The 16558-nt window shown below is 42.1% G+C and overlaps 1 protein-coding gene across 2 annotated transcripts in view; it reads right to left on the bottom strand.

The window, feature by feature from the left end:
• Positions 1-16558, bottom strand: part of DPYS (dihydropyrimidinase) — a 96514-nt gene that overhangs the window by 5818 nt on the left and 74138 nt on the right. The window contains exons 9-10 of one of the 2 annotated variants that reach the window (XM_019750646.3): positions 15118-15248; positions 13409-14472 (exon numbers count right to left, since the gene is read on the bottom strand). In XM_019750646.3, the coding sequence (XP_019606205.1) occupies positions 15144-15248 (105 nt within the window). In that variant the 3' untranslated portion in view covers positions 13409-14472; positions 15118-15143. Of the gene's footprint in view, positions 1-13408; positions 14473-15117; positions 15249-16558 lie in introns of those variants that run through there. The other variant, XM_074316270.2, reaches the window with a different exon arrangement.

The following is a 16558-nucleotide window of genomic DNA, read 5'->3' as shown; positions in this document are numbered from 1 at the left end:
AATGGTGGTGAAGGGCCCCAAGTGATGGACAGGACTAGCTGCCGGACCAAGGATGGGACTATTTATTCTGGCTACAAGGGGAAATTATGTGGCAGACAGTTCTGTCAGCCGGTGTGAATATCTACCTTGAAAAGCAAAGATGAGACGATCCTCAACTGGCGTTAGTGGGCTCCGTCTGAGTGTTTTCTAAAAGTGTCACAAGTTTATAGCTGAGAAAGAGAGTATGGTCAAGAGACACTCTAGGCATGGAACAAGATGAATTCTAAGAATGGGTCAGATAGGTCCTATGTCATTAAAGTGATGAAACCCATGTTGGAAGACTTAAAAATGCAAATGGACCAGTCTAATAAAAATAACACAGTGCAATAAGATGAAATACGCATCGTGACTCTTGTGCCTACGTTTTCTTGAGATGGTGTTCATATCTTCTCCAGTGTTGAGGGCGAGACTGCTGATTATCTGAACATGACTGTGACCATCAAGGGGTAAAGTCTACAGAAGTTGGCGAAAGTCTGAGACATTATTTTTGGAGCCAAATGCTTCTCCTGGAGACTCTTCCCAGGGCTGGCTTACAATATTCATGGAGAAAAAAGTTGTGCAAAGAGTCAGTGAAAACAGCTGACAGGGAAACTTGTTTCTTGGCAAGGAAGTTGTGGAGAAATGTTATATTTCTAGTTGAAAACAATCAAGCCATAATGTGTGTAAATGCATTTTTAAAGTTAATTTCTGAGAAGGCAATGTTCTCTTAATGAAAGACATTCTGTATCAGGACAGGATGCAAACACGGCTGGGAACTGAGTAAGGTACAGTACGGCAATGCCTGGTGACTACAAACAGGTTGGGTGCGCCATAATGAAGGAACAAGTTGCCACGGAAACCAGCCACTAAAGGAAACACAACCATCCTCAGAGCATACACAGTATGAAGAGGAGGGAAGGGGCCAGACACATGCTAGACGGTCAGGAGATCTCAGAGGCGACAGTGAGGGTGGTATCCACATTGGCTATCTGGCACTAGGAAGAAAACCAAAGGCTGTCAAAAGCCAACAAAAAGGGGAATAAAATTCAAAGCGTGTTCGGTATTTTGAATCATGTATTGGTTCATTCCAGCAAACACTGATTACTTTCTGAACACCAGCCAATAAGGCTACAGAGAGGAATGAGACATGGTTCCAGGTCTACAGGAGCCCACCGTCCTTTATGGCTCTCTGGAGTAGCAAGACCTGAACACGATCCTTGCGTCTCACTTCTGGAAATCAACTCCATTCCCTTTGCCCTGCTACTCTGGTCCTATTCCAGGGGGCCTGCCAGCTTTCCTTCTTGGCGGAGTAGCATCCTTGCCACCCTGCTTAGGATTCCAGCTCCTTCCAAACTGGTCTTGGCCTCCAACCCCATCCCCGTGGTGGGTCCTTACACCTGCTGGCAGCCCCCTCTGCCCAGACATCCGCATGTTTGTTCTGACCTCCCTCCACGGCCTCCTGCTGGGCTCTCTCCAAACCTGCCTAGAATGTCCAACTCATTTCACTGTCCTGGTCCTCCTGGCCCAGCGCATCTTCTCCACAGGTTCTTGAGCACAGTGCTGACCTTGGCTGGCATGTGTTCCTGGCTCTGGGTTTTGCATGTGACCTTCAACAGGGATGGTGCAGTGACTCACAGACAACACATCATTAGCTTTTCCCCAACCCCATTCCTCAGCGTATCATGGAACAAAGCCTCCAGCTTCCTCCTGGGGAGCCTGGCAACACCTCCTTCTCCTGGGTCACCAAGGCTGAACTTCCTGTTCAGGTCCCAGTTATTCTCTCCATTTCTTGGCATTCTCCCTGCAAAACTGCCCTTCTGTTATTACTGTGATCTCACCAATCTATTTTTAAATCTCCCGTGGCCTTTACAATCTCTCTGGTTCTGAATCTTCTTTTTTTCTTTTTCCCACAAACTAACTTCCCAGAGTAACTTTTTTTGAGTATGACATTGATATTATAATTATATTCTACTCATTGCATGCATATTGTTTTATTGTGCACAAACTTCATTTGGTTCTTTTGACAATGCAGTAAAGTAAGTAGGGTGGCTAGTATCAGTTCCATTTCATGGATCAAGAAATTGGGATTCAGAGAGGTTATGTGACTTTCCCCAGGCCACACACTGAGAAGTGATGAAAGCCCTCTTCTCATGCCAAGCTCTGGGCTCCTTGCCTGTCATGTGTCCTTTGGTGCAGGAGGCACTGCCTTTTGGGCTTCTGAATCTTTGCCCACACCATGCCTCACTCTTATTCTAAGGGTGCTTCCTTTTTAGTGTAAAGCCAGTGTCTTTCAAAGAATTTCAATAAACAGAAACACCAACTCTTTCTTTCATTTTCCCTTTCCCATTAGATCCAGTGGCATAATTGTAGATTCTAGGAACCTACAATTAAGATTCAGGAAGCTGCATTTTTCCTTTGTTGCTGAGAGAGAGAGAGAGAGAGAGAGAGAAGAAGAGAAAAGAACAGAAGGAAAGAAAAGGATGAAAAATAAAACACAACAAGAAAATCCTTTTTTCAGGAACTCTTGAAATCTCAGCCCTTCCTGCATAGTACACATGCCTACACTCCCAAGAAACCTGGTAACTTTTAGACTCCTTTCCCTGTAACCTTTTTATCATGAGCTCTCTAAGGGCTGTGTCTACATCTTCTCGATGTTCAGTAAACCTGGGCAAAGCCAGTAAATATTGATTGGCAGGGATGGGGTGTGTTTTTTTGGAATGGAGAAAACAAGCGGTCTTGTTACTAGAATTCCCAAGACTGGATAATTATTTACAGTGAGTCGCCCATAAGATGCAAAGTAACTCAGAATATTGTAAACCACGTAAGGAAAGAACACAAACCTTGGGAAAGTGGGGGAGTGGAGAACAAACAACTCCCATGACGTCTGGTCTGTCTGTAGTGCTGAGAGGAGTCTAGAAAGCTCCAGGCGTGTGGGAAAGACAGGAGCGGCTGAAATCAGCGTGTGCCCCGCCCACCGCCCGGCAGCTCTTTCAGCCGCATCCTCACGGCTGCGCAGCTCAGTAGGGGACGCAGCTACCAGGCCCGAGTTGGTGACAGGCCCAGTCAGATCTTGCTGAACAGGACAGGCACAAACACGAGGTGTGTGGGAGGCGGCTCTGACTAGCGTGTTTTCCTGCAGTCCCTTTGCAGGGGCCTGCAGTGACTCAGGGAAATGGCGCTGGCTGGAAAGCGTGCAGTCACTGTCAGTTACCTATAACTCACTCCTTTCCAGCTTCGTGCTGGTTGCTTCGTGCGCGTTGATCTCATGTGAACCTCACAACGAACTTCTGATGGTGCTACTGCCCCCATTGACCAGTGAGGAGGAACCTGAAGCTCGGAGAGGTTAAGTCCACGGTCTGCTGGGTAGAGGATGCTGGTGGCTGGGCTCCAAAACCTGTACCCTTTACCCCCTCTAAAAATGCGCTCTCTTAACTCTTTCCGGCATCTGATAAGTTTCAAACCAATTTTATAGACTTTATTATCTCATGTGTGCCTCACAATAAGCCTAGGACTAGACTGGGTGGATGTTACCACTTCTAATGCCGGAAATTGAAGCTAAGAGAGGTTAAGTGAGCTGCCTGAGGCCACACAGCTTAGAAAGGGGCAGAAGACGGCAAACAGCACAGGCTCTTGGACATGATCTCGGGAGCCTGTTGACCACAGATCTCTGTGGTCACGTCTCATGACCGTGAGCAAAGTCACTTGTTGGAGGTCCCATCCCACAGAGTTTCAGTGTGAGGAGTGGGTGGAGCGTACAAGTAGGTGACCTCAGTGGCAGTAAAGGTGGAGCCCACAGGGTACAATGACTGGCACAGACTGGTGATCCAGACGCTCTCGTTCAATTAACAAATGAAAGTGATTCAAGAAAATGCTCAGTTATAACAACTTGGCATAACAAAACTGTTTCCATAACCAGCTAGGGTTCTGATGGTGTTTTCACAGTGACAATTGCTGAGTCCTAGTCTCTGCCCATTTCACAGTCCCTCTCTGATCATCAGAAGGACTTGGCTTTTTAACTTTGGGAAGAGAGCTGAGGGGCACTGCAGCTGACCGTGTGAACATGTTTTATTGTCATTAGGAGATACTCACCTTTCAACTTCCCTCTCGCCATCTTTCTTTCAAACTTTCCAACCGCTTAAACTCCCAAATCCCTCACTTACATTAACCAACTTACTTGAAAATAGTTATGTGTGCCTTTTATTATTTTTAAGTTTTGGATTTTTTTTTTATTGTGGTAAAGTACACATACAACATAAAATTTACTGGTGTAACCATTTTAAAGTAGCTTTTCACACATTCACAATGTTGTACAACCTTCACCACTCTCTAATTTCCGAACACTTTTCCTTATCTCACAAAGAAATCCCATACCCATTAAGCAGTCACTCCCCATTTCTCTCTTCCCTGAGCCCCTGGCAACTACCAATCTGCTCTATGTCTCTATGGGTTTACCTATTCTGGATAGTTCATATAACTGAAATCATACCATACATGGTCTTGTGTCTGGCTTCTTTTGCTTAGCATGTTTCCAAGGTTCATTCGTATTGTAGTATGTATCTGTACGCCAATTCCTTTTCATAGTTAAATAATATTCCATTATATGGATGTACAGGAATCCCCCACTTCTTGAAAGTTCGCATTAGGCCACTTCACTTTTAAAAAAGACCTCCATTAGTACCTGTTTTCATTAACCAAAAGAAAACTGAAGAGGATTTTTGCCTTTACCAAAAAAAAATGGTGAGCAAAACTCGCATTCAGCGTTGTTTTCGGTGAGCGATTGTAGAGGCAACATGCATTTTCAGCAGCAAGACTGGCATTGCTTTTACTGTATGTTAGTGCTCTTCTAGGTTTGATGCATTATTTGGTATAATTTGGTAGGGTTTTTTTTGAGTCTGGGAACACTCAAAAGATTTTCCATATAAATTAATGGTCATTGCTTCTTCACGCTATGCCATTTAAGCTTACAAACGTTTTCATAGGAACACTCTACTTTTGGACAGCAGGGGAAATGGATCACCTTTTATTTTGCATTCAATGGCGGTGGACATTGGAGTTGTTTCCACCTTTTGGTTAGTAGGAATAATGCTACTATAAATACCTGTGTATGAATTTTTGTTTGAACATCTACTGTCAGTTATTTGAAAAATAATCACCATGACCCATACATGTATTCCTTCTGGATGTGGGGCCGACTGTAACTTCAATGTGACACAATTGCTGCAGGAGCTATAGGAAGCTTTAGGGGGGAGGGCAGAGGAAAGGAGGTGAGCAAAGAAGACCCAGACAGGTCACTGGAGTTGCAGAGGGACCTTTGGTTGGCATCCTTCCTCTCTGCTCCAAAGCAGCCTGCCACTGCCACAGTCCTTACCACCCTGTACTGAAACCACTGATTTCCTCGTCTGTCTGGTCTTAGGGACTTTGAGCTGGTCCTTCATTGCTACATTCCCGGCACCTAGCTCAGTGCCTGGCACATGTCATCAAAAGACACCAACGCTTTCTGCAGTTAGAGGACTGAATGTATTCTCTCCTATTTTATAGCTCAAGCCACAGAGGAGAGCTTTGGACCATGAGCCCAGAGGCTGGTGTTCCAGTCTGCCCTTCCTGTGACCTTGATTTCTTCCCCATTCTCTGTTCCCCATTTTCCTTATTTGAATAAAAGACCCAGAGCTCTTCCCTGGTGAGGTTTAAGAAAAAGAATCTCTCGCTCTCTTTCTCTCCCCCCCCCCCCACACCCTCTCTGCCTGTCTCCTCTCTCCCTCACCAGCTACTCCAAACTTCATTACCTTACTCACATTTCCAGGCCCTTGCCCTCTGCATCCGCAGCCACACATACTGCTCTGCAGGAAGACTCTTCCTGCTCTCTTTTGCCTGGTTATCTTCTAGTCATTCTTCAGGTCTTACCTCCTCTGGGAAGCCCTCCCCGACCATTCCCCAAATCATCAAATCTTTTCTCTCAGGTTTTCATTTTATTGTATACCTCTTCTTTGTAGCACTTGAAGTAGTTACACATTTAGGCAGGTTTGTGATTATTTGATAGATATCTGTTTTTCCCAGGCAAGTAGGGATCACATCAACTTTAGTTCACAATTTTGTCTCTGGTGCTAATACCTGGCACATAGTAAGCATTCAATAAACATTAGCTGTACAAGGGCATGACTAGTAGGGAATAGTGGAGCCGGGGTGGAGCCCAGGGCCACACAGCCTCTGGGTTTCCATTTCCTCATCTCGTCTATGTGGGGCTCAAAGACATTTCTGGCCTCAAATCTACGATCCTCTCACTTCCTGTGTGAATGAAATTTAAGTCTGATCCATATTAGAATGTAATGAAGACTTCATCCAGCAAATCTCTCTCTCTCTCTCCTAACAAACATTTGAGGCATAAACACCCACGATTTAAGCTTGGTTTCTGGGAAAATAAAATTTCGAAACATTTGTGACTTGGGAAGAATTAGTTGCAGAAATATTTTAATGCCATCTACTACTGACATCTCATTCATCGATAACACAATACTATATTTTATGAGACTGAAAAACTTATGTTTAGTTGGTTCATGAGATTTGAAAAGAAAACGGCAAGGTTTCTTTTTCTCTAGTGGTTTCACAGTTGACTGGGGCAAGAGGATGTGCTTTCCTGCACCTAGGAGGGAAATAATGTGATAATTTTTAAATCAAGGAAACAATAAAAGTAAATAGGAAGATAATAGTCAATCAGTCACCCTAGAACCTCTTTTGCAGAAAGGTTTGTTGTGTCTTTTGGCTTGAGTTTTAATTTTGTAATTGTACTGATGAGCAACAATGGCCATAAACTGTGACCCAGAGGGGACTGACCCTTCCTAAGATGGCGTTAGATGGCTTCATGCTGCCTCCACATAGAAGAATACAGCAGGCCAGCACAAAGGAATGCCAGTAGCTGACGCTGATGGAGGGCTTACTTTGTGCTCAGCACAGTGTTAAGTACTTATGCCTTATCCCATTTAACTCTCCCCCAAACCCTAGGTGGTATTTTTATTCTGCCATTTTACAGATGGAACATACGAGGGTGGGAGAGTTTAAGTAATTTGCCCAAGTTACAAAGGTGGTGACAGAAGCAAGTTTTGAATCCAGTCAATTTGACTCCAGAGTCCCTGCTCGAGTGCCTCCCTACACAGCCAATGACACCTCCTTCTTGAGAAGATGAAGACGTGGGGGTTTAGAGCAGAGCTGTGACTTGCAGGAGCCACACAAGCAAATGGTGCAGAGCTGGGCTGACATCGGGTTTCTGGAGTCAACCCCACTCTGCATCATGCAGGGTGTCCCATGGCAAGAGGCACTGATGGATGTGACAAAGCCCCGGACTAGACTTGACACTGCTTCAAGTTCATTTCCTCGATGGCTGGAGGGACCAGCGGCGACCAGGCTCCCACTGGTCCCTGGCACTGACTCAGCAGCAGAGGGACACACACCTAGAGAATCAGCCCACTCAGAGGCCATTTGCCTCTGAGTCAATCCCACCCACCACTCGCCAGCCCATAGTTCCAACCTGAGTTCTTGACTTAAGATGCAAGGGGGAAAACAACAAATCTGGTTTCAATTCTCTTAAATAAAATGCATAAAAGGAAGACAACTCATGCTTCAGGCTCCTCTAAGAGAAACATCCTTACCTGAATGCCAGATTTCTTAGAAAGAATTGAATCAATTCCATGAGAACTGACATCGATTTCAGAAAATCCTGTCTTCTGCTCTTCCTGTGTTACAGAGATCACTAGTTAGAGAAAGCTTTCCAGCAAGTCTGTTGAGACGAGGTGATGCACTTTCACCGGGATTGTCTTGGGTGGTTCAGAAACCGTTTACTGAAAATCTCCATATGTCTTGGAGACCCTCTTCCAGGTCGTCCTTTACAATATCTGGGATCTAAGAAGTTACAGATAATGTACCTCTCTATGCCTCAGTTTCACCATGTATAAAATGGGGGTCACCACCTCCTGGTATTGTTGAAAGAATGACATGAACTAATTCTTGTAAAGTAGGTAGGGGCTTCATAGTGGTAAGTTCTTAATGACTCTTAGCTGCTATGACTTTTTTTTCCTGTGCTCTAATGATGTTCATCATTCAAGAGTGAGTCCTTTTGAAAGTCTTGAATTCACTAGAGTGATCAAGTGGAGTGACATGCGCCAGGATTAACATCTGGGTCACCTGCTGGCCAGATGAGTGGCTTTGGGCAATTACTTACCTTCTCTTAGCCTTTGTTTTCTTGTCTAATCAGAATAATAACAGTACCTATCTCATAGGGCTGCAGAGAGCATTAAATAAGTGTCTGTACAGAGCTTAATGCTAGTCCAGATACCTAATAAATGTTATATTAAGAATCTATTGAGCACATTTACAGGCTTCATTAAAGAAAATGGTGAAGGTTCTGTATTCTAGCGGAGCCTACATCCTGTTCTAAGCAATTCTTGGAAAAGTCCTGTTAATGCATCTTTACTGCAACAGCTTGTTACGTAAACCCCCATTACCCCACAGAGCCACAATGGCCAGTCCCTGGTGAACCTCTATGGCTGATGACCCTGGCTGAAGCTGACCTGTACTTTTGTTGTACTATTCCCCTTCCTAAAATGTATTTCTTTTGCTCTTCTGCCAGGCCTGGGTATCATCATAAAGCAAGATTTAAAAATTTTTTCCTTCAGAACACCTTTCCAAATTCAGACATTTTCCTCTAAATCCTCTCAGCCATGATACATTATAGTAGTCCCCCTTTGTCCTTGGGAGATCTGTTCCAAGAACCCCAGTGGATGCCTGAAATGTCAGATAGTACTGAATCCTGTATATGCTATGTTTTTTCCTATACACACACACCTATGACAATGTTTAATTTATAAATTAGGCACAGTAGGAGATTAACAACAGTAACTGATAATAAAATAGAACAATTATAACAATGTACTGTGATAAAAGTTATGTGAATGTGGTAGCATTATTAAGTAAAATAAGGGTTACTTAAACATAAGCACTGCAGTAGTACAACAATTAATCTGATAACTAAAATGGTTGACTAATGGGTGGGGAGTGTATACAGCATGGAGATGATGGACAAAGGAATGATTCATGCCCAGGAAGGACAGAGAAAGATGGTACACGATTTCATCATGCCACTCAGATATTGCACAATCTAAAACTTATGAATTGTTTATTTCTGGAATTTTTCATTTAGTATTTTTATTTTGCTGTTGACCATGCATAACTGATACCACAGAAAGTGAAGCTGTGGATGGGAGGGAGGGGCGGGGGTCTTCCTGTAATTTCAATTCACTAAGCCCATTGTAAAGTTCTACCCTGTGTAAACCATTGTGCTGGTGTGGTTTGGGGCACAAGCTATTAAGAAATTGCCCTTGCCCTCAAGGAATTTACAACTATAATGCAGTTGCAACTATTTTGCGTAATAAATACCAGGGGTGCCAAAAAAAAGTACACATTTTTAAGACATGTTATCTATGTATTACTTTTCAAAGTTGAATTGAATGAATTATGGTAGCAATGTGTAGTATGACGTTCGCTCAAAAGATGGCGTTAATCCCTTAAATGCTAGCATCATTCGTTATATTACAATTTTAATAGTTTTTTTTCCTTTCTTAAAATGTGTATACATTTTTTTGGCACCCTCTGTATAATAGTTATTTTATCATGTTAGATTATTTGTATAGGTGAGATAAAACACGGGCAAATATATTTCAAAACTGGTCATTTATATTTTTACAAAGTCTCCTGACACACTATGGATAGCTCCTAAAACAAATGCAGTCCTGACCCCTGCTTTTAGAGCAAACAATGATTTGCTCTACTGTTTATTTTCGTTCATGAATTATTTCTCTCTATCATCATCCTCATCATCATCTTCTATTCCTAAGATTAATTCACTCCTTCAAAAAGGTTTCATCAAGCCCTTCTCTGTTCCACTCACTGCATTTGAGGGAGAGTGGTAGCCAACTGTAAGGGGTGTGGTTCCATGTTCCATAAACAGTAGGTGTTTAACAAACAATAGGTCCACTGATTTTTATTTTTTAACTTGTCCACAGATATTCTCCAAAAAAAAGGAAAGGGAGAAAGTGCGTCTGACAAAAAGAAATTGAATTAACCTATTTAGGTTTTCAGGGGGTAGATGGAAAAACAAGGAAAGGAAGAGAGGAAAAGCTAGTGTGGGAGCAGGGCAATGAGAAGAGGACAAATCTGACCCTCCATTGGTGGGAAGTCAGAGGCTTTACATGTATCATCTCAATGAATCCTTTCAATGAAACTCTGCAAAGGAGGTGTTATTTAGAACCACTTTGTCAATAGAGAAACAGACTCAGGGAAGTCAAGAAGTATCGTATGCAACTGGTTCCAAACCAGCTTTTGTGACTTTAAAGCCTGCGACAGGCCCCATGATCTTTTCCCTGTAGGATGCTGCCTCGTGTACAGTGGGCAAACAGAGGGCAGAGAAAACACTGAGAGAAGAGGGTCCCAGGTGTAGCTGGCAGATGCTGATATGGGGACCTGCTGGACCTACAGGTGGCATTTGAGAGCCAGGCTCTCCCCATTCCACATATTTCAGCTGGTGCTCCTGCTCAGACTGCTGATATGGTGCCAGGCCCCTGGACCACTGTGTCCACTGACCTCACAGCCCTCTCTGGACCCACACTACACTCTCATCCTACGCCGGCTCTCCCTCTGCCCTTCCAGTCTTGGCTTCTGTATTTCTGGCGCTGCCAAAGGAGCTGGCACTACCAAGCCTGGTGAGCTTCCCACAGAAAGAGAAGAGTCAAGACTTTGGCCGTCTCTGGGTAGCACACCATTTATTAGTTCATCACATGGCTGTCTGCACAGTAATCTTCGCTGGCATGTGCTGACCAGACAGTACGGGCTTTGTCACCCTACAGCACACTCATGGATTAGGTTGATACTATTATTATTCTTGTCTTATAAATGAAGAAACTGAGGCTTAGGGAGACTAATTAAAATGCACAACGAAAAGGAGCTCAGCCTCATTAGCACTTGGGAAAATGCTAATTAAAACTCCAATAAGATGCCTTTTCTATTAAACAGATTGGCAAAAGTAATTAATTGGACAATAGCTAACGTTGATGAGAACGTGGAGCAATGGCAAGTCTTACACTGTGTTATTGAGGGCATAACTTTCCACTTAGGAGAACAACTTGCCGGTAGCAAAGTAAGAGAAGAATGTGCACATTTTAGGACCCATCATTCTCACTCCTCTCTCCTGAGGGCGGTTACCTTAGAGACTCTCTGGGTGTATACACGGAACCCTGTACAAAAATGCTTCCTGTAGCATTGTTTGTGACAACAGGACGATGCAAACAATCTAAATGCCCATCAACAGGAAAATACTAGGTAAATAGGTTGTGTATGGTTATAGGATGGAATATTACGTAGCAATAACATGGTTAATGAGAGCGAGACCTATCAAAACATCTCCCAAACACCTTTACTGCAAAAAAGCAGGAATCAAAGCAATACATAGTCAACAGCAACAAACTAACAAAAAAACCAATACACACTATATAATACTTTTATAAGATTTAACCACAGACAACATAGTGCTTAGACATATGTACATATATAGCAAAGGTTTAAAAGGTGTCATGGGACTGAAACACCAGATTCAGGACACTGGTTCCCCTGGGGGAGGAAGAGGAAAAGGAAAAGGAGAGGACAATAGGGCACTTCAACTGTATTGGTAAAGTTTTATTTCTTAAGTGGGATGATAGGTACCTAGGTATGATTATGGGGTTTTTTTTTTGTTTGTTTGTTTTGTTTTGTTTTGTTTTGTTTTTTGCTTTTTGTATGTTGTAATAAGTTCACAATATATTTTAATTTTAAAAATGACTCAAGGCCTCATAGCTAGTAAATAAAAGTTTAGAGCTCACACTTTTTTTCTTCCCAGTACGTCACACTGCCCATCGGAGGAAGGACGCAAGGAAAGGTGAATATAGAGAAGGAAGCCTACTCATTACCTCTATTCTTTGTGCAGACTTTGAAAATGCAATTGTCTTGTGACGAAGGGATTTTACTCTGTATATCAGTGGAAATCCCAAAAACATGGTAAAAATATTAATAGCTTGAGTCATGTTTTCCAATCATCTTATTGTTATTTAGAACTATGTTTCTGCAAAATATTTGCCACAAAGCCTAGTAAAAGCAGTAAAGGGGTCCTTTTAATCATTTCAAATGACTTTGTTGATGCAGAATCTTATAGCTATTTCATCCTCTCAAATAGATCTATCAAATTGGTAGTGAATCTGTATTATTCACTTAAAACACCCTGACCACAAAATTTATTCCTATTTTTGTTGAGACTGCTCACTAACTTCATCTATATCAATCTAGGAACTTAGAAGGAATTCCTTCACCTCCTCCTTTATTTAGAAATGAAATACCCATTGAATGCCTATCGATTGCCAGGCACTAAGCTAAACGCTAGGGAAATAACAGTGAACCAGACAGGCCCTCCCCTGCATGAGCTTGCAGTTTGCTGGAGGAGACAGACAAGTAAAGCAGGTAATTACCATGCAGTAAGATATGGTATTGTGATGGGGTACAGGGCGCGCCGTACTGTGGAGGAACATAAAGTGGGACCTAACCCTGTCGTGCTAGACCTGGGAAGCCTCTGGGAGGGAGTGATATTTCAGTTAAATACTAAAGGATGAGTGAGACTTGGCATCTAAAGAAAAAAGTGGCTTATTATTTTTTTCCCCAGACGATTCAGTCATCTTACTGTGGAGTTTCTATTGTCAACCAAAGCGGAGGAGAAAAGTAAAAGTCATAAAATATTTTAAGGTATCTCTTACCTGAGAAAAAAATACCTGTGGTTCTTCTTTAGATGTAGTTCACTGTCCTGTTTTCTGTGTGTTCAATACAAATTACAATTGCGTAAACTGGATTCCTACTACCCTTTGTGAAATGTGTGACTATACCCCCGATCTAAGTTAGTCAGGGGCAGATATACCTGCAATGAGAGCACAATTGCCCTGAGTTTCACTTGATCCACATTTGAAAAATCCCTCTTGACCTGATTACCCAGGAGAAGAAATATAAGCTCAGCTTCTCTGCACACACAGCAGGATCCCAGTAGAGACCAGGAAGCACAGAAAAGAGGATGTCACTGCAACATGTTTCAGCCACGCTGATTCCATTTAATTCCTTCCAACCCTGCACTTGTCAGTGTGATTGGATAATTTGCCTTGGAGTTATATTAAGGTTGAGAATCTAATTTGACGACATGGGGTTTGCTGAGGGACCTGATTTCCAGGAGTTGCTGAAGCAGATGTCACACAGGAAATTATGCTTTTGAATCACAACCAACCTCCCAGAGTCCCAATGCTACTAGTTAGAAGACACATGTAATTCAGATAACAAGATATAACATGAAGATCTAAATGTTTATTATTTATAATAGAACGTAAAATCAGAGTTTGCTATTTTAAACAAATGTAGCCATTAAAATAAAAAACTTTAACCAAAAGATTGATTTTTAAAAATTCAAAGAAATCTAGCACAAGCAAAAATGACATTTTAAAGTATCACCAATGAATTTTCACAAAGACTTTCCAACACAATAATATTCATTTATATCCTCAATCTCACACAGCCTCAAAGTCACAGTGAGAACGACAGCAATTGCTTCTGAAAGGAAATCAAAGAGGCCTGGAGCGATTATTTTTTCAAAAGGATCTTGGGGAATTGAAGTAAGGCCTGCTTCTCCATGGCTGACAACGTTTAACTGTGATGGGAACAGCAACATCTTTTTCTCTGACTTTGATTTTGCCCAGAATAAAAGGAACTCGGTGTAACATTCTAACAAACAGAGGCAGAACTCAAGCCTAACCTTCAAGAAATGCTATCATCAAAGTAAACACTAATCCTGCTCCTGCAAATGCTGTGAAAAGCATGTTAGAGCATTCGATAGAATTTCTTCCTCTTGCTAATCTTCCTTTGAATTTTTAACACAATCTTCCTGGTTTGCAAGAATAATTCCAATAGTCAGGAAATGACAAAGAAGCTGAAACTTGTGGCTATAGAATAAAGGCTCACAACTCTCACTAATGAAAGAAAGCACAGCACACAATGCCCAAAGCCTCGTTATTCAGGTCATGGAGTTTATGGAGAAAAACATAGGTTATCGTAATGTGAAAATGTGCAATGCCTAACGGGGTATGTATAACATGAGTCCTCTAACAAACAGTGCCTCTAATTAACACAAGCATCTATCCATCATGTCAGCCTTTCATGTAAGCTTTTTGCAGATTGCTCTGCAAAGACCTGAAAATGTATCCCAAATTTAAAAAAACTTAGAGCCCAGTGACATTGCAAAACTGACAAAGCATATAGATTTCATGAAGTCAGTGGAAGTGAAGTTAGAGAGATGCTTAAATCACAACAAAGCCTCTGTCAAACAGGCATCTGGCGGCGCAGGACCAGAAAACACTTAAAAAGAAAAAGAAAAAGAAAATTAACAAGGAAGAAGATAACAGGTACTTCAAGAAAGAAAGATCTCTATGTCAAAATACTAAGAGAAAACGGATGAAGCACTCAAAAATGGGCACATCTATAATAGTATTCCAAAAATCAAGTGTGAAATAAAGTACACCAAATACTATCCAATAATTTTCCTGAAAAATTATCCCCCAAAAGCTACATTTGATTCATTTTTCATTCATTCTGAGTTCTAGAATACAGTTGCTTTTACAATATGAAAATTCATTTTTCCAGATAAATTCTTAATCAATTTATAAATTTTGACCATGAAGTTGACTCCTTGTTTTAAGCAGTGCCAGCTTTCCTCAGTAATCTCTGTGTTACCAGCCTATTGCCTCTTGCGCACATTTGATTCTCCAAGGCTCTTGTTGAATGTTTCCTAACATCTCAGAGAATAAATTTGGAGGTTCATCTAAGTGTTGTTTTGTGTCAAGAGGTGTTTTATCAGTCTTCCCTTAGCTAAACTGTACTTGAGTCTTATGTCACTTAGAAGCCTTTGACCTTTACCCTGGACTCTTCAAATGCTTATAAGAGAGAGATGCTATATTTATACGTTGTCATGAAGGAATATTTTCTTTGTCCATTATCGCTTACCAACAGCACCCAGATCAGGGGTGGGTCTATTTCCTGGTCCCAGCTGTAGAGTCTTCTTTTGTCCCTCTTGATTTCAGTGTGATGACTTCTCCCTTATAAGGTTCACGCTCCACGGGGGTAGGTGTGCAAGTCTGAAAAAGAACATTTCATTTTCCTCTTGTGGTTTGTTTATTGACTTCTTGAATTCAAAGCTAAGTGCCGCTTCCTTAATGAAGTGTTAGAGCAAAAAAGAATCTTGTGAATTTATCATGTGCTTCTCACCTCCTTGCCCTTCCCCAGAAATTCTCAGCAAAGTCAGGTACCTACATTGCCCCACTCTGCTGGTGTTAATCTGTGTCAGGCAAAGGCCCAGGGAAAACTTGGGAAGGATTATTCTTTCCATTGTAACTTTCACTGGGGCCGGGGACATAGCCTCACACCTTCAGAGTTCTATTACCGTCTTGTCTTTTCAAACATTCTAGACATCTGTATTCCCAAAGTGCTTTGTTGTACCTTCCCTAAGACTCTCATCGTTTTGGTTCAGATTCTAGCAATCTTTTTTTCTTATTTGCCTGATTGCTGCTGTATGTAACAGGCCTTCCACAGAATCTCACATCTCTAACCATTACTCTCTGGTGACCAGCTGTGCTGCAGAACTCTCCACTGGACTCAGGTAGAATTAATTCAGCGCCTGAAGAGAGTTTTGAAATCTGCACTTTATAAACAGAAGAATTCACGAGAAGCAACGAAATCATACTGTTTGTAAACATGCACACAAATTCATTGAGAAGTCAAGAAGCAGCAAATCACAGTGATTAAGGGTGTGGGCTCTGGAACCAGGTTGCCGGGCTTAGTTGTAAACCTGGGGATAATAACAGCACCTACCTCACAGGGTGGTTGTGAGGATTAAATGACGAGAGGATTAAATATGAACAAAGCATTTAGAATAATGCCTAACATATAACAAGCTCTTTACAACTAAATAAATACACACACACACACACACACACACACACACACAAGAACAAATTATCGTGGGTTTTATTTTGACCACCCAAACTAACATAGTGTAGTAATCAATAATGTGAGCTTTGGGGTAACACAGATCCCAGGATAGTTTGAATTCTAGCCCTGCCATTTACTAGGTGTAGGCAACTGGTGAGCTAATAAACCCCTGGGAGCCTACTCTCTCATCTGTGAAATGGAAGGAATAAAACCCCTCTCCCAGATGCCTGTGAATTCCAGACACAAAGCACTTCCTTCCTTCATTCAATAGGTATTTAGTGAGAACACACAGCCCCAGGCACAGAGGATAAAGCAAAGAAACAGACAGAAACTGTCCCTCTAGCTATGGAACTGGCAGCACAGCCTCAGCACATACTGTGCACTCAGTCAGGGGGAGAGGACCCCTGCCCTCTGCTCAGGAATCTGAGTGTCAGTCCACTTTCCGTGTCTGATTAGA

This window comes from Rhinolophus sinicus, chromosome 6, assembly GCF_057876585.1.
Source record: "Rhinolophus sinicus isolate RSI-liver-muscle chromosome 6, RSI-T2T, whole genome shotgun sequence".
Classification (NCBI taxonomy): Eukaryota; Metazoa; Chordata; class Mammalia; order Chiroptera; family Rhinolophidae; genus Rhinolophus; species Rhinolophus sinicus.
Note: the sequence above shows the minus strand (reverse complement) of the source record. Positions and strands in the feature narration are given on the sequence as shown.